Source organism: Bos mutus, chromosome 15 (genome assembly GCF_027580195.1).
Source record: "Bos mutus isolate GX-2022 chromosome 15, NWIPB_WYAK_1.1, whole genome shotgun sequence".
Taxonomy (NCBI): domain Eukaryota; kingdom Metazoa; phylum Chordata; class Mammalia; order Artiodactyla; family Bovidae; genus Bos; species Bos mutus.
In genome coordinates, this window is record NC_091631.1 from 73,043,473 (window position 1) to 73,066,436 (window position 22,964).

The window sequence follows — 22,964 nt, forward strand, 5'->3', positions numbered from 1 at the left end:
GTATCTTTGTATGGTGACTGATCATAACTAGACAATAACAATATGGAAATACTGAATCACTATGTTGTATAACAGGTGCTAAATAGTGTTGCAGGTCAATTACACTTCAAAAGCAAATGAAAATTATACTTCAGAAACAAACTAATAGAAAAAGAGATCAGATTTGTGGTCATCCGAGGAAGAGGTTGCAGTGAGGGGGAATTGAATGAAGGCAGTCAAAAGGTACAAACTCCCATTTACAGGACAAATAAGTAGTAATGATACAATATATTGGGTTGGCCAAAAAGTTCATTCAGTTTTTCCATATTATGGAAAATCCAAAGAAACTTTTTGGCCAACCTAATACATGATAAAGGTAATTAGTACTGCTATATATATATTATATATAAATGTTGATAAGAGTAAGTCCTATGAGTTCTTATCACAGTGATAATTTTTTCTCTGTTTTTTACAATTTTGCATCTATTAATATATGCGTGAGTATCTATGGTTTTTCCTGTGGTCTTGTATGGATGTGAGAGTTGGACTGTGAAGAAGGCTGAGCACCAAAGAATTGATGCTTTTGAACTGTGGTGTTGGAGAAGACTCTTGAGAGTCCCTTGGACTGCAAGGAGATCCAACCAGTTCATTCTGAAGGAGATCAGCCCTGGGATTTCTTTGGAAGGAATGATGCTAAAGCTGAAACTCCAGTACTTTGGCCACCTCATGCGAAGAGTTGACTCATTGGAAAAGACTCTGATGCTGGGAGGGATTGGGGGCAGGAGGAGAAGGGGACAACTGCTGAGGTCCAGCCCCGGTGGATCCAGGGAATTCCAAGCAGGGATGGCGTCGGCGAGGATCAGGAAACAATTACTTAATTAAACGTTAATTAAGGATAGAAAGAGTGGTTAAATAAGGATAGCTCAGTGAGAAAATTTAGTGGAGAAAAGAGGCTGAATAACTTGGTTTACATGGAAAGCTAATAAAATTCCAAAATAAGGAATTTGTGTCACCTACGTAGGCCACAGGCATCCTCCCATTCTCCCGAAGGAGAGGAGATACTAAGGCCTCCCCAGTCAGATCTTAGAAGCTCAGGCAAAATTAGTAGGCTTGACGAGCCTCCCCGCCCCAGATGGGAATTCAGCCAGAAGGTGAGAGAAAGAACGACATGGGGAGACCAAGTTGCAGTGAACAAGGCCCGCGTTTTATTTTTCAAAGCAGTTTTTATGCCTTAAGTTATGCATAGAGGATAATGGGGGAAGGGGTAGAGTCAGTAGTAAGCCAGGCTTTCTTCCTGCAAACCTATCATATGCAAAAGTTTAGGTGATTTACATCATCTTCTGGCCCGGAGACCTGTTAACATTTTAAGATCCTTTCTTCAGAAAACTTATTTTTCTCTAAAGGTGATTATTCTAAAGTCAGGCACCACCCTCTGAAAGCATTAGATAAATTTGCATTCCTACAGGGCAAAGGTGTGGTGGGCTATAACAAGAAAAAGAATTAACTCAAGGGTCCAAGGTTACAAACATTAAAGCTACTACTTACATTCCTATGCACCAATTATATTAATCAATACACTGCCAGGGATAAAGTAGGTAAGGGATATGGAAACTTAGCAGCAAACATTGGCCCAACAAGTGAAAAACCCTTCACCAATACAATTTCTAATCAGTCTTTTAACTGCTCAAAGGAATCTGTATTTAGACAGTTTAGAACATCTCATGCCTCTCACAGTTGGGAGGCTCTGAACAATCACATGTGGCTGGAAGAACCTATTCAGGCAGGCTAGAGGACTTCCAAAGGAGTTTGTAGTTTGAAACACCCTTGGCACGCCCAGGAACTTTATTAACTGGAGCTGTAAGTTAACTCTTTTTCAGAGAGAGGTGGTGGGGGGCAGCCCCCCGTGAAGTCAGAGGTGTAGGTGAGAGCACAAAGCAGTAAAGTAGGCAGATTCTGGTTTTGGGGGAAGATGCTTGAGAATTTCCAGGGGGACTCCTGAGGCTCGATCCCGCCTTTGCGTATGCCAAGCCTCCTTAGTCATGACCTTTGCCACAGGCAGAGTTCCTCACGCTGGCTCCCAGCAGATGACAGAGGATGAGATGGCTGGATGGCATCGTTGACTCGATGGACGTGAGTCTGAGTGAACTCCGGGAGTTGGTGATGGACAGGGAGGCCTGGCGTGCTGTGATTCATGGGGTCGCAAAGAGTCAGACACGACTGAGCAACTGAACTGAACTGAATTGATTGCTGCTGCTGCTAAGTCGATTCAGTCGTGTCCGACTCTGTGCAACCCCATAGACGGCAGCCCACCAGGCTCCCCCATCCCTGGGATTCTCCAGGCAAGAACACTGGAGTGGGTTGCCATTTCCTTCTCCAATACAGGAAAGTGAAAAGTGAAAGTGAAGTCGCTCAGTCCTGTCCCACTCTTCGCAACCCCATGGACTGCAGCCCACCAGGCTCCTCCGTCCATGGGATTTTCCAGGCTAGAGTACTGGAGTGGGGTGCCATTGCCTTCTCCGACTCAACTGATTAAGTTGCTTCAATTGAGTCCAACTCTGCTACTCCATGGACTGTAGTCCACCAAGCTTCTCTATCCATGGGATTCTCTAGGCAAGAATACTGGAATGGGTTGCCATGCCCTCCTTCAAGGGATCTTTCCCACCCAGAGATCGAACTTGCATCTCTTAAGTGAAAAGTGAAAGTGAAGTCGCTCAGTCATGTTCGACTCTTTGCGGCCCCATGGACTGTAGCCTACTAGGCTCCTCTGTCCATGGGGTTTTCCAGGCAATAGTACTGGAGTGGATTGCCATTTCCTTCTCCAGGGGATCTTCCCAACCCAGGGATCGAACCCATGTCTCCCGCATTGCAGGCTGATTCTTTACCAGCTGAGCCACAAAGGAAGCCCTTGTGGCATCTCTTAAGTCTCCTGTATTAGCAGGCAGGTTCTTTACCACTAGCACCACTTGGAAAGCCTGGAGCCATTTGCACCAAATCTCCTCTACAAAGAACATGACTATGCTGCCATTTAGAGTCATTTATGTTTCTCAGTTTTAAAATAGATTAGTAACCTACTTCTAAGCACTTTAGTTCTCAAAGCTATTATGAATGTTAACTTTTTTATTTATAACTAATCTATGCTGGGCTTCCCTGGTGGCTCAACTGGTAAAGAATTCACCTGCAGTGTGGGAGACCTGGATTCTATCTCTGGGTTGGGAAGATCCCCTGAAGAAGGGAATGGCTACCGACTCCAGTATTCTGGCCTGGAGAATTCCATGGACTGTATAGTCCATGGGGTTGCAAAGAGTTATGGACACAACTGAGTGACTTTCACATGCTGGTGTAGAGCAAAGTTTTTTGATCTGTATATTTTTCTTTTGATTTTTAAACTGGACACAGTTTTAATGTTTACTGATAATTAAGTTGACAAAATAACAAAGCATTTGTATTTTTAAGTGGAACCATTTATCCATGGACAGAAGGCCATGGGAAACCATACTTACCCACTTGCAACTATATCCTGTTCATGTTCTGTACATGATTTATTCACTGCTTGGAGAGGAGATCAAAGTGAAAGCACTCTTGAGAGGTGAACATGTCATTTTTGCTCATCCCTGAGCTTAAATCAGTGTTTGTGTTCTAATCAAGTTAAGCCTTTTGCTGGACTTAGATAATGCACTGTGATCTCTATACCTTCATGCATGGTAAAGAATTGAACTGCAAAGCAGGAGATGTGGGCTTGATCACTGGGCTGGGCTCAGATGGGAAGGAAGTGCAAAATCACTCCAGTATTCTTGCCTGGGAAACCCCATAGACAGAGCCTGGCAGGTTACAATACATGTGGTCTTAAAGAGTGGGACATGACTTAGCAGGTAAACAACAAAACAACATAGCTGATTTACAATATTGTGTTATTTTCTGCTGTACAGCAAAGTTAATCATTTACACATTACATGTATCCACTTTTTTAGATTCTTTTCTCATATAAGCTATTACAGAGTACTGAGTAGAGTTCCCTGCGCTATAAGGTAGTGTAGTGTTAGTCACTTAGTTGTGTCCAACTCTGCGACCCCATGGACTGTGGCCCACCAGGCTTCTCTGTCCATGGGATTCTCCAGGCCAGAATACTGGAAAGGGTTGCCATTCCCTTCTCCAGAGGATCTTCCCAACCCAGGGATCGAACCCAGGTCTCTTGCATTGCAGGCAGATTCTTCACCATCTAAGCTACAGGGAAGATCCTGTATATAGAATAGTGTTATACAGTAGTTCTCAATAGTTATCTATTTTATGTATAGTAGTATGTATAAGTCATTCCCAGTCTCCTAATGTATCCCCACTCTTTCCCCCATGGTAACCATAAGCTTGTTTCCTACATCTGTGTCTCTATTTCTGTTTTGGAAATAAGTTCATTTGTACCATTTTTTTTTAATATTCCCCATATAAGTGATATCACAAGATATTTGTCTTTGCCTGTAATTCAGACCTCCTCTCACTTCATTTTTTCAGATACTTCTACCCTCCTTTGTACATTGTATAATCCTAACTCTGGACAAAGTACTTTTCCGTTCAACCCTAATTTTCTTAATTAATTGAAATTTGGTCCAGCACATTCCTTGCTATGTTTTCCTATAGAAGCCTAACCATTCCAACTCCTTCAAACTTCATGAAAAGTAGAAGGGATAAGTTTGCTCCTAGAGCCACCTCTAACCCACTGATTCATTGCTCTTTCTTCTTCACTTAAAGTTCACACCATTCCTATTGGCTTAAAAAGAGTTAAGATACAAATATGTTTTAAAATGCAACTGGTAGTTTAGTTGTGTCCAACTCTTGTGACTCCATGGACTGTAGCCTGTCAGGCTTCTCTATCCTATGAGGAAGAAAGGATATATCCTATAGGATATGGGAAAATCTATGGGATTTTTCCAGGCAAGAATACTGAGTGGGTTGCCATTTCCTTCTCCAGGGAATCTTCCCAACCCAGGGATCAAACCCTGGTCTCCTGCATTGCAGTCAGATTCTTTATCTACTGAGCTACCAGAGAAGCCACCATCAGAATTCATCTGCTCAGGATACAAATGTATAGTCAGTTTATTACAAATAAAAGTAAATTTATTAGCCACAATAAAATAAGAAAACAAGGAAGACTTTATTTTTGCAGCAAACTCTTATTAATTGTAAAGTATTATGGAGTCACTCAGAAATAGGTTTTTAAACCATGTGAAGTTTATATATTAATCTGCACAAAATTATTCTATATAATTGTCTTCTATAGAAATTATCTGTGGATTATATGGGTAACTATTTCAAATAAATATAGCAATAAATAGAATGCCTTTTTAATTTTCCTAACACTCTACTATGGTTATATATGCTTTAAAGAAAAGGGAAAATCCTTTAAAAGGACAATAGATTTCAGGTAGACAAGTTGCAATTCACTCAAAACAGATTTTATTATATATTACTAATATAGGTAGTAGTAAAAGCATACATTGAGCCATGTTTTCCTTTATTAAAACCCTACAAAATTAAAGATTTCTAATTAGATTCATAATACCTAGATGTCATCTATGGTTAAATTTTGGCAAATGTGCTTAAAACAGTAAAAAGAGAACTATGTAGAATCTTTTATATATTATCAAAAATAGCATTAAATTTTTAAATGAGATTATTTAAAATATGGATTGTAAGTTCTTCTAATTTTCATCGAAGCAGATTTAATCTTGATGGGTGAGTTGTTTTTAGTCCACGTGTCCCATCGAATTCCAGTTGTAATCAACTTTCCAGAGAAGTGATGAATGCCATTCAGATTTGCGAGACCACACTGGCTGAACCACCAGCCGGTATTGTTACTGAGGTGGCTGCAGCTCTTCACAGACTGATCACTGATGAAGCATGCAGGACGACACCCATCATTATCAACATCTGGTGTGCTGAAAGGCATTGCATTTTGATTATCTTCTTTTCTGAAGCCCCGGAATGCATCACCTAGGTAAAATAGATTTTTTTGATGACTAAATTTAAAGGCACTTTTTGTAATTTTAATCAACCTTTACCAACCAATCATGAAAAAGCATTGCATCTAAAACTAAGGCTTAAATTACTTTTTACTAGATATCAGATTAAAATCTCTCCTCCAGGAGCAATAGGCCAAAATCTGGTAATGAATTCCTCAACATAACAAACATCTTCAAGTGGACATTGCATGCGTGCTAAGTTGCCTCAGTCGTGTCCAACTCGTGTCCAACTCTCTACAACACTATGGACTGTAGCCCACTGGTTTCCTCTGTCCATAGGATTCTCCAGGCAAGAGTCCTGGAGTGGGTTGCCATGCCCTTCTTCACAAGTGGACATTTAATGGCACAAATTACAGAGGTCTGTGATGGCCTAGGTAAAACTCTGCATATTATCAGTTAAATTGAAAAGTATTACATCTTTGCTAACTGTGTAAAAGGACCAAACAGTAGCAGTATGAACTGAATGATGGCTTCTTTTGTATTTTTTTTTAAAACAAATGAAACATGAAAATACATCTCATTTTAGGAAAGAAATGCCAAATAGAGTTCCCTAAATATGTCTTTATCAATTAGCCCATTTTGTGTTCTCTTTTCCTTTTTGTCCAAAAAAATCCTATATATAGCATGATATGGCACTTTTCAAACATTGGAATTTTTTCTGAATCTTTGAATCATGAAAGGGTAATGTAAACTTTGTTGTACATTCTCTTATCACAAGGGTCTGTGCTGCTCCTTTGCCACACACCATCCGGCCCCACCTCTGCCCTATCCCCTTTATCTGGCATTCACTAATGTGTTCTCCATTTCTGTGCCTTGTCTCAAACTGTTCTCTTTGCCAACATTCATTTGCCCAAATGCCATCCATTCCTCCAAGTACAAATCACTGATTCTCAACTATAAGGATGCTAAATATCCATCTAGTTGATACAAATACCTGGGCCCAAACTTACTGCATCAGATTCTGCATAAGTATGTACTTTCAAAAAGCATCCCAGGTTGAATCTAACATTAATTTTTTGTTGAAAATCACCCTTCCATGAAGATTTCCTGGATGCAATCAGTCGGAATCATTCTCTCCCTCTTAACCTCAGTCCCTTGGACTGCAAGGAGATCCAACCAGTCCATTCTAAAGGAGATCAGCCCTGGGTGTTCTTTGGAAGGAATGATCCTAAAGCTGAAACTCCAGTACTTTGGCCACCTCATGAGAAGAGTTGACTCATTGGAAAAGACTCTGATGCTGGGAGGGATTGGGGGCAGGAGGAGAAGGGGATGACAGAGGATGAGATGGCTGGATGGCATCACCTACTCGATGGAGATGGACGTGAGTTTGAGTGAACTCTGGGAGTTGGTGATGGACAGGGAGGCCTGGCGTGCTGCAATTCATGGGGTCGCAAAGAGTCGGACACGACTGAGCGACTGAACTGAACTGAACTAACCTCCAAAGATGTATCAGTATTCTGTTCTATTCTGTTTCCAGTTCTATTTACTCTTCCCCTCTATATTGTGATCAGTTAAAGAGCTGGAAGCGCAACTCATTCATTTTTGGATTTCTAACACTAATCATACCTACTGAACAAGAACCATCATGAGCAATCAACAGAAGAGCTAAATTTAATATTAACTCAAGTTTAAAATATCAACATCAAAATATAAATTTAACATCAAGTATTTTAAAGTGCTAACAAATATAATTTTGGGGGGCGGAAAGTAGATGCACTGAAATATAGACCCTTAAAAACCCATTAAACTAGTTGTTCTATCAGCCTGGGTCCTTGCCACGGCTCAGATGTCATGAGCTGGCATCCCGGGAAGTCACTTAATCTTTCTTCACCTGTGAAGCGAGAAGAGTGAAGATCAGCTCTAACATTCTAAGACTTTTAAATGCTGGACTTTCAGAACATGAAAATGGAAATAATGCCTTCCCAGCCTGTCCCACAGAATCGCTATCTAAAGAATCAATTGAGATTACATATGGCAAGTTGTTTTAAAGTGTATAAAGCAGCTCAAAACCATGAGATGATGCAACCATCATAGCAGAGTTTCAAAACTCAAGACTTAAACAGTTTTCTCATTCTTAATCTAATCTGTCAACAGTTATATAAATATATATATATGCCAAAATAAATATATTACTTTTTATCTTCATCTAATATTGAATCAGCTAGATTTAAATCTTTTGGATAATTTTAGGAATAAAAAACTTACCAGCATTTCCTGAATATCGTCCTAAGTGCACTTTAAAAAATTTTGTTTCATCCTCTATCCAAAAATCATCATATGATGCATAAGCTAATGTGTCATCTTCAGATTCCAGTGCCACATGCAGCATAAAACTGGTATTCTTCTGATTCACTATATAAAAAGTCTTTTTCAGTCCTAGCCAAAACTCACCTGTTAAAAAAAATGCTTTTTTAAATATGTTATAGCATATTTAAAATAACTCGTTTTATTAGCATAACCCTGTGTTATTAAGTGCTTGATGTTGTTTGGTGTTTCAATAACTCTGAGATGGTCCACATAAATTATTTGAGGGAATAGATGGCCCTAGCTCAAATTATCACTGTGTGCCTAATTTGCCAATATATATATATATGTGTGTGTGTATATCTTCCCATTTCTGCTTTACTAGACCAAGGATAACTAGATTGTTTCATTTTTTAACTGCCTAAATTAAATTCAAAAAGTCATTTAAAGATTAAGTAAAAAGTCAAGTTCTACCTTAAGGCATATCAACAAAAACTACCAGTTCAAATATTATGGCAAGTAACAAAATGTTTGGGAAGGAAATGGCAACCCACTCCAGTGTTCTTGCCTGGAGAATCCCAGGAGCCTGGTGGGCAGCCGTCTATGGAGTCGCACAGAGTCAGACACGACTGAAGCGACTTAGCAGCAACAACAAAATGATGTATACCAGTAAATGTAAGAGGTTTAACCTCCATATCAGCAACTCCTAAAGAAATATGTCCTGAAAGTGCTCAATAGAAATTATTCTTTCTCTGTCTTTGAGAATAATGTTTTGTGAACTAATATTTCTTTGTTATAATGCAGCTTGTCAGTTACCTCTGAATGAATGAAAATGTAAGGTAGAAACACCAGAGTAATCTCAGGTTAGGGTCAGTATTTCCAAGATGATTGTAGATCCAGGATGAATTCCTAAACTCCGTAATACAAACTGCGTATTTGCATGTTCTAGCCATTGGCATTCTACCTCCCTCTACTCACTGACACGGCCTAAATGTGAACACTCCTGCTCTGAAGCACATCCCTCTGCCTGAATCATGAAATTACCAAAGGAAGTAAGGTCTAGTAAAATTAACTTCAAAGAGTTGGGGATGATGTGACAGCATTCAGACTCTTAAAACCATAGCTAAGACATTAAGTCACTCTCAAGGGCTTGCAGGAACATTTTAGCGGCATACCCACCTAGAACTTAAGATATTCTGAAGAAGTACAGGAAGAAAGGAAGTAAGAAAGACGGACAAGTAAGACAGGACTGCTTGGTTTCTCCTAGTCTGACACCAATTAAATGTCCTTGCCACACTTCCCCTATACCCCAAATCCCAAGTGTAACTTAAGATACTTTCCTAAATACTGTTTATTTCTTTAATAGGCCAAATACAAAGCAGTCTGTTTACCAAAGTATATCTGCCTGAAGACATTTTTCATTAAAACTAAAATGATCTCCCTACAGAAATAAGGATTATGTAAGGAAAATAACAATTTAGAGTATGCAGATCTATGACTGCTTGATTCAGATGGCCGGGCTTGTTGGAAAATTGGAGGTAATGCTGAGAAAACACAAGTATATCAACTGCACTCCATAGTATGGCAGCTATTTGGCCTTCTTTGTGACATTTTATTAAATTTCACACATTTTCTAACCTCTCTGACATGCAGTAGGGTTTTTAGCAGTAGGACTAACACCACCACTTACTAAATCCTTGAATGACATTATTATGGGATGTTAAATATTTTAAGTTATAACAACAGCAACTTAAAATAATAGCATAAAAATGATCAAAGTCACCTGCAAATGTTCCAATTAATGTAAAATTCTGCAGTGTTCAGAAATACTAATGTTTCTGTTCAACAGCCAAAGTGATGTTGCCATGGAATATTGGGAACAGATTTTACAGTTCACCTGGGGTTTCCATTTGCCAAATTTTGAGCATAGTGATTTTTACTGATGCTTTTATAAAGCACTACTTTCAGTTCACATTATTTGAGCTCATACACAATGTACCCCAAATTTCCATTTCATTTGTTTATACAGACACAGCACAAATCTCAAGAATTTCAAGGTCCCTGTTCATTCAGTTTTTAATTCTACAAATAACTATTGACCATCTGCCAGAACGCTGCTGGGTGTATAATCAATACTTAATAAATACCCAACTTACAATTTTCAGTCAAATCACATTTCAACAGGCATCTAAAAATAAAGATATCTAGATCCCAACTGAAGACCTCCTTATTTTAAATAATTTGGCTAATGATCAGAGAGTAGCTTAAGTCATGTTTTTATACACACAGGATTTACTATTTTTACTAATAATTTGACCAATACAGACAGTCTATAGGCATAATACCAAAAAGAAGAAAAAAGAGGAGAAATGAATAAAATTTGACCTAAGAGGTCACCAAATCCATCCAGATAATCACACCACAACTTTTGGAAATCAATTATCCCATCGATCCTTTTCTGTATCACAGTCCATCCACCTCCTCTGTAATCCATGTCACACATAACCTAAAATAAACCCAGAAAAGACAAAAACAACATGCTATTATTTTCATTCTTTGATATAAAACTCATACTTCAAGCTTGTGCAAGTCACTCAGTCATGTCCGACTCTTTGCGACCCCGTGGACTTTATAGTCCTTGGAATTCTCTAGGCCAGATTACTGGAGTGAGTAGCCTTTCTCTTCTCCAGGGGATTTTCCCAACCCAGGGGTTGAACCCAGGTCTCCTGAATTGAAGGCAGATTCTTTACCAGCTGAACCACAAGGGAAGCCCAAGAATCCTGGACTGGGTAGCCTATCCCTTCTTCAGTGGATCTTCCTGACCGAGGAATCAAACTGGGGTCTCCTGCATTGCAGGTGGATTCTTTACCAACTGAGCTATTAGGGAATCCCATACTTCACCCTGAGCCTAGAGAAAGAGACGATACTGCCACTGAAAGTTTCAATGCAGCTGTATATCATTAAAATATTCAGATTTTTTTTTTAAATCTCAAGAAATAATACTGTTTGTTATAAAACAAACATAACTGCAGTCCCTGCTTCAGTCAATATATGTGTTTGTAGCATTTTAAGGCTCTTATTCCTCAACTTTATAAATATTTTTCAGTTGAGTAATAATAGTGACTGATTTTACAGTAATAAAAGTGACAGATTTTATTTTCTTGGGCTCCAAAATCACTGTGGACAGTGAGTGCAGCCATGAAATTAAAACATGCTTGCTCCTTGGGAGGAAAACTTTGATAAACCTAACCTAGACAGTGTATTAAAAAGCAGAGACATCACTTTGCCAACAAAAGTGCATATAGTCAATGTTATGGTTTTTCCAGTAGTCATGTACAGGTGAGAGTTAGACCATAAAGAAGGCTGAGTGCTGAAGAACTGATGCTTTTGAATTGTGGTACTGGAGAAGACTCTTGAGAGTCCTTGGACCACAAGGAGATGAAACCAGTCAGTTCTAAAGGAAATCAACCCTGAATATTCATTGGAAGGACTGATGCTGAAGCTAAAGCTAAAGCTTCACATCATGGCCACATGATGTGAAGAGCTGACTCACTGGAAAAGACCCTGATGCTGGGAAAGATTGAAGGCAAAGGAGACAGAGGCAGGAGCATCATCGATTCAGTGGATACGAATCTGAGCAAACTCTGGGAGACAGTGGAGAACAGAGGGGCCTGGCGTGCTGCAGTCCATAGGGTCTCAGAATCAGACATGATCAAACCTGCATCTGTTATGTCTCCTGCAATGGCAGGCGGGTTCTTTACCACTAGCGCCACCTGGGAAGCCCCATAGATGGGGTTTAGACCATGCTTTTCTGTCTGAAAATCTCAATCTGAACACGGGTCATCCAGGCTATGGAGAAAAAAAGCAATCAAAGACAGACACACAGGCATATTTGACATTGTTTTAAAAATCAGTGTTTTGATTAAAAGGAAAAGTTATTTATAAAGAAATGTATCACTCTGCCACATCAGATGGATGTCATTTGTTTTTGTTGTTGACTTAGCAACTGAAAAACAGCAAAAACAAATGACATCCATCTGATGTGGCAGAGTGATACATTTCTTTATAAATAACTTTTCCTTTTAATCAAAACACTGATTTTTAAAACAGTGTCAAATATGCCTGTGTGTCTGTCTTTGATTGCTTTTTTTCTCCATAGCCTGGATGACCCGTGTTCAGATTGAGATTTTCAGACAGAAAAGCATGGTCTAAGCCCCATCTATGGGGCTTCCCAGGTGGCGCTAGTGGTAAAGAACCCACCTGCCATTGCAGGAGACATAACAGATGCAGGTTCGATCCCTGGGTCAGGAAGATCCCCTGGAGGAGGGCAATGCAATGCACTTCACTATCCTTGCCTGCAGAATCTCATGGACAGAGAAGCCTGGTAGGCTACAGACCACGGGGTCGCAAAGAGTCAGACGTGACTGAAGCAACTTAGCACATGCCCCATCTCAACAGGACTCATAGATGCATCTGTGGTGCTCTGCTAAATGCCCTTAAGAGGATCACCATGGAGGACTCACTGAAGTGACAAAGCAAGAAAATCAGAGCAATCCTCCCCATCAGAAACTTCCCACACACAGACAGAAAAAGGCAGTGTGGAGGAAGGTAGGGAACCAACACTTTCCCACAAAAGAGGTAATTATGCGTCCCACTCTTCACAAAATTAGAAACCTTCCCTTTCCACATCTGTTCAGGCCCATTTCTGAATCTGTAGGTGAGATAATTTAGGTAATTTAAAATTATTTCCCACTTAATTCCCAATTTTTGACATTCTGTTAATAGATGTCAGAAAATGTTAGCAACTGAGATGAGAAACTGATAGTATCTACTTAGAAAAATTATTTTATTGTGTAATAAAGACCATTAATAAGGTATGATATTCATATTACAACCTTTCTAATGCACAAAAACGTAACCAGAAAATTATATATATAATATTAATATGCAATATACAATAACATATAGTTTTAATAATACATAGAGTTGAAATGGTAGAGGTAGAAAGGATAGATATGAGTAATTTATTTTATGCAGTTTAAGAAATGGATCAGCTTCTCAATCTTTCTCACAATTTAGTGAAAGGTTTTTTTAAATTATTAATTTTTTATACAATCACAAAAAGCCATTTACCATCCAAAGTATATCCATGTGTAGGAAGAGAAACTAAAGTATTTTTATCAAGCTCCAAGACAAAGTACACCATTATTTTTTAATATCCATAAGCTAATTAAAGCAAATAAGTATTTATTTTACATAATTCCATCTGCTGTAAGGATAAGATCTAGCACCAAAGGGACTCACTTTAAAGAATGTAACCAGAAACACTCAAATAGAAAAGTGAAAGACTCTCTAATTCTTTTACTGGTTTGTGGTTTGGGCAAAGAATCCCAGAAAATAAAACTTTTGAAACTGGAACCTATACTAATTTATCTGAAAATTTTTAAGAAGAAATAAAATAGTAAAACAATTAAAACTAATGTTATTTAAATAGATTAGATGCCTATCCTATTCCATATATAATAAGGGAAAACTTTACCTCAAACGGATGACTTGCGCCTTCTGGATGGATTATATACAAACCACTTGGTGTTTTGGTGACAGAACCAATGGTATCTTTAATATCTGTACAATCTAGACCTATAAAAGTAAAATTAGTTATTTAGGATATTTCCACATATACATTTAAGACTTCATCATTTTATTATAAAGAATTGACAGTGTTATGTGAAATTATTATTAAAATGTACATTAATGATATGCTCATTTAACTTGTATGCAGAGTACATCATGAGAAACACTGGGCTGGATAAAGCACAAGCTGGAAGCAAGATTGCTGAGGGAAATATCAATAACCTCAAATATGCAGGTGACACCATCCTTATGGCAGAAAGCGAAGAGGAACTAAAGAGCCTCTTAATGAAAGTGAAAGAGGAGAGTGAAAAAGTTGGCTTAAAACTCAACATTCAGAAAACTAAGATCATGGCATCCAGTCTCATCGCTTAATGTAATATAGATGGGGAACCAATGGAAATAGTGACAGGCTTTATTTTCTTGGGCTCCAAAATCACTGCAGATGGTGACTGAAGCCATGAAACTAAAAGACACTTGCTCCTTGGAAGAAAAGCTATGACAAACCTATACAGCATATTAAAAAGCAGAGACATTACTTTACCAACAAAGATCTGTAATAGTCAAGGCTATGGTTTTTCCAGTAGTCATGTAGGGATGTGAGAGTTGGACTATAAAGAAAGCTGAGTGTTGAAGAATTGATGCTTTTGAACTGTGGTGTTGGAAAAGACTCTTGAGAGTCCCTTGGACTCCAAGGAGATCAAACCAGTCAATCCTAAAGGAAATCAGCCCTGAATATTCATTGGAAGGACTGACACTGAAGCTGAAGCACCAATACTTTGTCCGCCTGATGCGAAGAGCTGACTCATTGGAATAGACCCTGATGCTGGGAAAGATAGAAGGCAGGAGGAGAAGGGGACGACAGAGGATGAAATGGTTGGATGGCATCACCAACTCAATGGAGATGAGTTTGAGCAAGCTCTGGGAGATGGCGATGGACAGGGAAGCCTGGAGTGCTGCAGTCCATGAGGTTCTTGAATCATGCAGTCCATGACTGAGCAACTAAACAACAGCAACAATGATATGATGATTTTAACTTCTTAAAAAGAAAAATCATCTCATCATTAAACATAAGAATCTAGATGAACAGAGGAACTGGGACTAAATAATTTACACTGCAATAAACCTTCACTGATAGCTCACTGTTATTGATTATTTGCCCAGTTGGTATCAACATTTATTTAACATGTTTTACAATTATGCACTCTCTTGTCCAATAAATAATGTATTTTCAGAAATCTAGACTTATCTTGGAAACATAATATGTGACAGAAATCTGTAATGATGACACAGAGAAAATCCAGAAGAATAAGTAGGCTAGCTACTATTGACACATCCTTTCTCCACTGTTTGAAACTTCAGATATTCTGGTGTATTGGGGCCCCCTTTAAAAACAAGCAAAGGGAGAGGAAGAAGGAATCATGTTCTTCACCAGAGGAATTGATGCTGAGGCTAAAGCCTGCTCTGTTGACAATAGCTAGAACTGTAGCAGTCTATAATCACCCCCTCTAAAGCATTCCACTTTCCAGGTTGTAAACATAACTATTATGCAGATATGATGCTACATTTTACTCTAGATGCTTTATTTTGCATTATCTCCTATAAACACAATAAAATAAATTTAATCTTACAATATCAATTACCCAGAGAACAAACACATCAAAGCCTGAGACTTCAGAGCCAGAAGCTTGGGTTAGAGTCTAGTTCTACTCTTTACTAGTCAGAACTATTAGCTAAGTTTCTTAACTACTTTTCTTCATGTGCAATATTGTTATAATAATAATACTATCTACTTCATAGTGTTATTCTGACAATATACATATAAGACATTATGTAAAGCACTTAGCATAGTGCCTGCTGCTGCTAAGTCACTTCAGTCGTGTCCGACTCTGTGCGACCCCATAGACGGCAGCCCACCAGACTCCATCGTCCCTGGGATTCTCCAGGCAAGAACACTGGAGTGGGTTGCTATCTCCTTCTCCAATGCATGAAAGTGAAAAGTGAAAGTGAAGTTGCTCAGTCGTGTCCGACCCTCAGAGACCCCATGGACTGCAGCCTTCCAGTCTCCTCCGTCCATAGGATTTTCCAGGCAAGAGTACTGGAGTGGCGCGCCATTGCCTTCTCCGAGCATAGTGCCTAGTACACAGTAAATATACAGAAAATATCATCTACAAAAAGTTAGCTGTAAAAAATTGTTTGCTTTCCCCTTTACTTCCAGAAGATATAGATTTGTTGCCTTTCTTCTGAGTTGCTAAGAGATATTTTTACGATAAGCTTATGCTTAGAGATATGATAGAAGCTTACTGCAAAGGACTAATCTGTGATAGAGTATCTGCTTTGCCATCACCATACAAATAAATGTGAACAGATTGTTTAGATTTTTCTGGACTCCATATTCCTTAGCTGATGATAATCATCATCATAGCAAACTCTTATACTGTCTTATTATGCTCAGGCAATACTTTAGGAGATTTTGATGTATTTACTCATATAAGTCTCACAAGAAACATACAAGGTAGGTACTATAAGTTTGGGCTTCCCTGGTGGCTCAGATGATAAAGAATCTGCCTGCAATGCAGGAGACCTGGGTTTAATCGCTGAGTTGGGAAGATTCCCCTTAGGAGGAAATGACAACCCAGTCCAGTATTCTTGACTGGTGAATTCCATGGACAGAGGAGACTATTATTTTCCTGATGAGGAAACTGATATCAGGAAACAGTGGATCAGGGATTTGAAGACAAATGATCTGACACCAAAGTCCATGCTCATGACCACCTTGTTACACTATTTTCACTACTCACAAATGAGGTAAAATAATATAATAAAAAATAACACAATAACATGTGAAAGTGCCTGTCATAGTCCCTGACACATAAGTGCTCTCAGTAACAGTTTATTTCCTTCTCTTTGCAAGGAAAAAAAGAAAGATCGCTTACTAGGCCGTCAATAAACATTTATTTGCTTTGAAACTTTGGTATTAATTCACAACTGTAAGATATATAGGGCATTTTTATTAGAAACCTATTCCTTTAGGAATTACTGTACTGTTATACTGTATTTTAGCATCAAAAGAGCTAAATTCTAGTTTCTTTCTGAATCAAGCTTCTTCTTCAAATTTTATATTCTAATTTGAAACATCTCAAGCATGTCAAAAGTACTTCTTACAGGTGGGAGGAATTCTGAGACTTTTTCTTCTAAGCAAAGACTGATTATTACTAAAATGTAAAAGGAGAGCCTACATTCGGTTACATATTAATAAAACTATGCTATTTTCAACAAATTCTGAGTATCTGTCTATAGCCATGGCTTTCAAATGGTCAGAAAAGTTTGCCAATTCAGAAAAGTATGCATTGTCTATGCCGAAATTTGCTTAATGGCAGGTGTTACTCCTCCAGCCTGTTAGATGATAACAAGCTATAATTTTTAAACAAAAGTTCTAGATGTACCAACCTGTCCATGAAATGTTTAAGTAACAAAAGACAAATATGAAAAGGCTGAAATACAAAAAGTTCTCACCATGTGACTGAACTGGTCTGTGAGGAAAAGTATCCAGCTGTTTTCTAAAAACTTCTGTTGTCAAAAGGAGAACTCGATTCATGAGCTCATTAACCTAAACACACAGGCATGCATTTAAGCAAATATGTATTGGAACAAAACTTTTTTAGCTGAATTCTGTAACTGATATCCCTAAGCCTCTTATAAATCCAGCTTTGAAACATATATAATGCTCATCTTTCTTTTGAATTTCTCACTGCTATAATAAAGCAGTAGATTGCTAAATAGCATTCATTAAATTCAGTACCATTTTCCCCTGAACACTGCCTTCATCTGCCCATTTCTATATTTGACTACTCTTGCAGATCTGTTCTTTGTATCTTGTCTGCTCCTTTGCTGTAGTTTGTTATCTGCTCTTCCTCTTGCCATCCTCCACACCAGCTGCCAATCTAGTCATTGCATTTCCCTGCTCAGACACTTCGATGACTTCTTGGTGTGGCATGATTTAGTTCCTATTTCTTTGAGTCAGTTTTCCTTATACACCCTCTACCTCACCAGTCAGTCCACCCCTGCACCACTTCAAGCAGTTCCCCAAGGATGGAACGTCCTGCTCTTAGTCTTCTTACCCAAACTTTGTGACCTCTGAAGTATTTATCCATCTTTCATGACTCATTTCATAATTTCTATAATCTGGGAAATTTTTCCACAGCTCAGATTTTGAATTGCTTTTGTGCAACTTTCTTCAAGTTTCTTTTGTGCAACTTTCTAACAGCATTCACAACATTTTCAATACATTTTTCTGCCCCACCCCCCAACCCCCCCTGCTCAGACTGAATAAGCTTTAAGTGAAGATCCTTTTTTTGGTTATTGCTTTCTGTTTGCCTGTACTTTACTATGGTGTCTCTGCCATAGTAGGCACTAAATAGATTTCTGGATATTAAAAAAATCAAACAATTATACTTCTAGCTAACTATATCAATGTATATATACAATAAGAGCACAGTTCTAAAAAAAAAAAAAGCCATACCTGATTAATTAAATAATCCAAGGAAGCTTGCTGCTCATCCATCATGTTTCTTAGTAGTTTTTTGGTACTTCGTGTATAAGAAACAATAGAATTTTGCAAATTCCCTTAAATCATAATAAAACGGGTTTGCTAAACATTATATTGTTATAGAAAATAACTACAGTAAAACATAAAGAATTTTTTAATGATTTTGGATAAATATGTAAATGCAATAACATCTCAATCTAACTAAATACATAGAGTTGCATATTCTGCTTAGGACTTTTTTGTTTAACTAAAGATTAACGAAGAAAACAATTGTTTCAGTACGTCCCAATGAAAATATGCTTCCTAATAATCTATTTTAACCCCCTAATTTAATCTGATATAAATGAGAGACAACATTCTGAATATCAATTCTCACTTTATGAGAGAGAAAGAAGCAGGAGGTCAAAAATTCATCAATTCTTATTAATAAGAAAGTAAAAGGCAATAATTCCATATCATGAAAGTTAATTTCTAAGTTAAATCTCTTTTAATTTTTTTCTATTAATGCTATATTTTTGTATAAAGAAAATGCAAACACACAAGCATATACACCCATAATAAACCTCAGTCAAAAGTTTTGACTGGTTGATTTCTGGTTAAACTTTTTTACCATGTATTTTTTCTTTTTAAAAATGTTTTTATTTTAAAACAATCTTACTCATAGAATAGTTGTAAGAACAGTGTGAAGAATTTTTTCTTCTTTTGAGAGCATGCCACCACGATGCCTCTGGATATTTCAGGGTATTTTACACCAAAGACATTCTCTCCAACACAACCATCAAAATCAAGAATTATGCAGTGATTCTCAGACTTAATCCAAGTTTATTCAATTATACTGATGATATCCTTTATAACAAAAGAAGTCCCCTATTGTTGCATAATTATTCTTTTAAAAATTCGTCATTTCTATTTTCCTAAATTTCACTCTAGCAGTAGAATCCCATTAATAACTCTTGATAGTTTAAAATCTGCCTCGTTCAGTTTCACCTGTCATTTTTACTTTCGGTCTCTCACTTTCTATTAGATATTTGCTGGATTTAGACATTTATCTTAATGGATCTAAACCTACACTCATTGGTTTGAGAAGCCTGAGATATTTGTGTTACACGCAGAATTAAACACAATAAAGTGAGCTTTTTATATTTCTGACCTAGGAGTTAAAGTCCTATAAGAACTGGCTCAGAACTCCCTCTCCTTCTGATCCCCCTTCTCAACCCATCCCCTAGGTACATATGAGAATTACTCATATGAGAGAATTACTCATGAGAATTACTGTGCTGCTACTAAATAGTTTTAAACAAAAGCGAAAATTTTTAAATTCTTTATTTTTCATGCTTTGCTACATAAATTGGCTATGAATTTGCATTATATCTATTGTAGCAGTTATTCAATATTAATTAATTCCCCCCTCAAAATTTAGGTGAAATTTTCTATTGATTCAGACGAAACTAAGAAAATAGTCCTAGGCAAATTGATAGTATCAGGGCCTTCTGTGGTCACTTGATGTTACTGGGCTATATAATATAGAAGAAGGAATTGTTCATTTACAAATTAGGTAAATTAGGTGTGAAGCACCTACTATGTGCCCAAGACATATACCTCTAACCTAGGATGATCGGGATATATGGTAAATGACTCAACAAATGTTAAAGTATATTTTTCCATCTCGACCATAGAAATAATAAATCATATACTTTTATAATTCTGGTTATTTTTAATACTTACTACACATGAAATATTTTTCTTCTCGTGTAATTTTAGTTTTAATATCACATGACTCCTCACAATCTTCTTTGTAAACAGTAGCATTAGTTTTACTTTCACCTTTTGTATTAGATTCATCTTCTACAATGTTAACTCCTGGAGAATCCTTTATATTAAAAAAAAATAAGAAGAAGAAAAAATATATGAAGTATGTTATATTACCTAATATATCATAAATAAGACTCTAGAAAAAAAATGAGATTTTAGGACATACACGAAGAAAGACTATATAGTTAATTGGTTAATTCAAACTTCCACAAACAAATCTTTTGCTCTCTTTTTTCCTCTCCAATTCCAAGAGGATTCATTTAGGGCCTACTTTCCATTACAGTGGTTTTATGGCCTTGACTGTTACACATTTCCCTGTGTGATACAGTGCTGAGCCATTCCTCTTTCAGGAATCATGCCATTTGAAATTCCTTCTATGGATACTAAGAAGGTTCCCTGAGAGGCCTACATTTCTATGCCAGCAGGACATTCTGCCACCAATTTGTAGGAATTGTGATGTGGGGCTGAGGGGAAAATGTGTAGGAGATTTGTTGCTTTTGTATAAGCTAAAGTATTTACAGATTTGAAAGGTAAAGTATTCATAGACTTAAAAGGCAACAATAATAATAACAGAAACAAAGAATGGAATTTTTCTTTGCAAAATCAACAACAGATGTCATTTTAAAAAGCCAGCAATGTTGTATCTAGAATGGATAAACAATGAGGTCTTACTCTGTAGCACAGGGAACTATATTCAATATCCTAGGATAAACCACAATGGAAAGGAATATTAAAAAGGATACATATTTTATATATGTATGATATAAATATATATAACTGAATCACTTTGCTGTATAGCAGAAATTAACACAACATTATAAATCAACTACACTTCAATAAAATACATTTTTAAAAATTAAATTGAAATCAAAAGCTAACAACCAACTATAAACTTTTGAATACCAGTGGGGAGAAGGAAGGAGAGAGGGACAAGGTAGGGGGTAGGAGAGTATAAAGTACAGACTACTATGTTCAAAAAAAAAGAAAAAATGCCGATTACAGCTGTCATTCCAAATGTATCAGTTCTTATTGGTACATTGTTGGGTTTTTTAATGTTAAAGCATACATTACCAGTTTTTTATTATTAAAACATTCTTTGGTAGAAGTTATAAGATTTAAATAACTATAATTAAAAGAAAATAATAACAAGATCTGTCATCTTTGACATGGATATTGAGAGAAAAGTGAAGAGCTAATCACATAATTTAAAAGATATTTGCCCAAAATACATTTTGCTACAAAGATCTACTTTTAACTTTTGCTCTTTCCCCATCCTCCTATAACAATTGACATATTAGCTGTTTTCAAAAACAGCTATAGTTTACAACTATAGTTTTTTAGATGTAAATAAGATTCTAAAATTTTTAGCACAGAGAATTCTTACTAATACTTCTGTAGCTTTCTTAGAATTTATTCTTGCTTCAACTTTGGAATTTGATATTGATACAGTGGTAAATACATTTTATAACATTTAAATATTATAAACCAATATTTAAATTATAGAGATTCAAATTACCATCTACTCATAGTATTGCATACAGTCTTAGCTACCACTCTGACATTGCTCAGAATACAATTTTTTAATATTAAATTTTAAAATTTCCTGAGTAACCAGGTACAAGATCATATTTGAAGTATGAAAGTTTATAGAACAGTTTTTGTTTTTTAGTAAAATTAACTTTTTATTTCCTATCAGATATTTCATTTTTAAAGTTAAGTGGAAAGTTGTTGTCTAGTTTTTAACCTAGGTCTGCAATTTCTTTAATGTTTTACAAGAAATGTGTTAAGAGTCAATCTTCAGTTTATAGTTTCCTACGTTTAAAAAGAATATTATTTAAGCATGTCTCAGCATTTCTAAATAAACACTTTAATTTTTCCATAAATTATATTGAGTGCTGTAATTAATCTTGTCAAACACCTAGTATATATCTTAAAAACTATATAATCATGCTTTCTTAGCTAAAATAACATTGCTGAAATTCTTACCGTAGAATGATGCTCACAGTTATCTTGTATAGCTTCTCCACAAGTAAAAATACATAGATTTAAGAACAAGAGTGAGGCTTGGAAAAGATAAATCATATTTTTCTTGGTTGGAGAAATGAAAATTTTCTTCAAATATCAGTTAGCTCTCTGTGGAAAGAGCTCCAGTACATTGAGTCTTCAGTCGAAAATTTCTGGAAGGTGTACAACAAAAACAGAAGCCAGTACTTACTGGTTTCCATGCCCTCGTTTGAAACAACACCCTTCATATAAGGAATAAGGTAGCCTCCAGAGATCCCATCATTCTATGTTATACAAACCCTTTTTATCACTATATGTCTGCATTGTAAATTCATGCTTTTGGAATATAAGCAATAGCTGGCCAACTAGCTAACTAAATCAAGAAAGCAACCAAGAATTTATAGTTATCCAAGTTTTATGAGCCAGGAATTTTTTTCCTCAGAAACAAATGCTTTTGATAATGTGTAACTCTCTTACTGTGAACCAGTTTGCATAAAAATAGTACGAAAGTAGAAATTAAGTTTCTACTTAAATGATGGAGTGGAAGACTAATACATTAAAACTATTTCTACAAAATACTAAATAGAAATTTAATCAGTGTGGACACCCAGAGCAGATAATTCAGACTTAAAACATTTTTACAACTGAATGTAGCTATCGATGATGGTCATATTCACCACCTAAACCAAATTCCTAGGACTGTAACTGATTTGTATGTTTACATCAATAGTGTT

At 36.8% G+C, this 22,964-nt stretch overlaps 1 protein-coding gene across 1 annotated transcript; it reads right to left on the minus strand.

Annotated features, from left to right (window-relative positions):
* Positions 1 to 5,329: 5,329 nt before the first annotated feature.
* Positions 5,330 to 22,488, minus strand: ANGPTL5 (angiopoietin like 5). The gene is made up of 8 exons (XM_005891123.2): positions 22,213 to 22,488; positions 20,140 to 20,284; positions 18,388 to 18,491; positions 17,382 to 17,475; positions 13,774 to 13,874; positions 10,620 to 10,740; positions 8,196 to 8,381; positions 5,330 to 5,961 (listed from the first exon to the last, which is right to left on the minus strand). Exons 1-8 carry the CDS (start codon positions 22,306 to 22,308, stop codon positions 5,642 to 5,644), a joined length of 1,167 nt encoding a protein of 388 aa, XP_005891185.1. The 5' UTR covers positions 22,309 to 22,488; the 3' UTR covers positions 5,330 to 5,641.
* Positions 22,489 to 22,964: the final 476 nt, after the last annotated feature.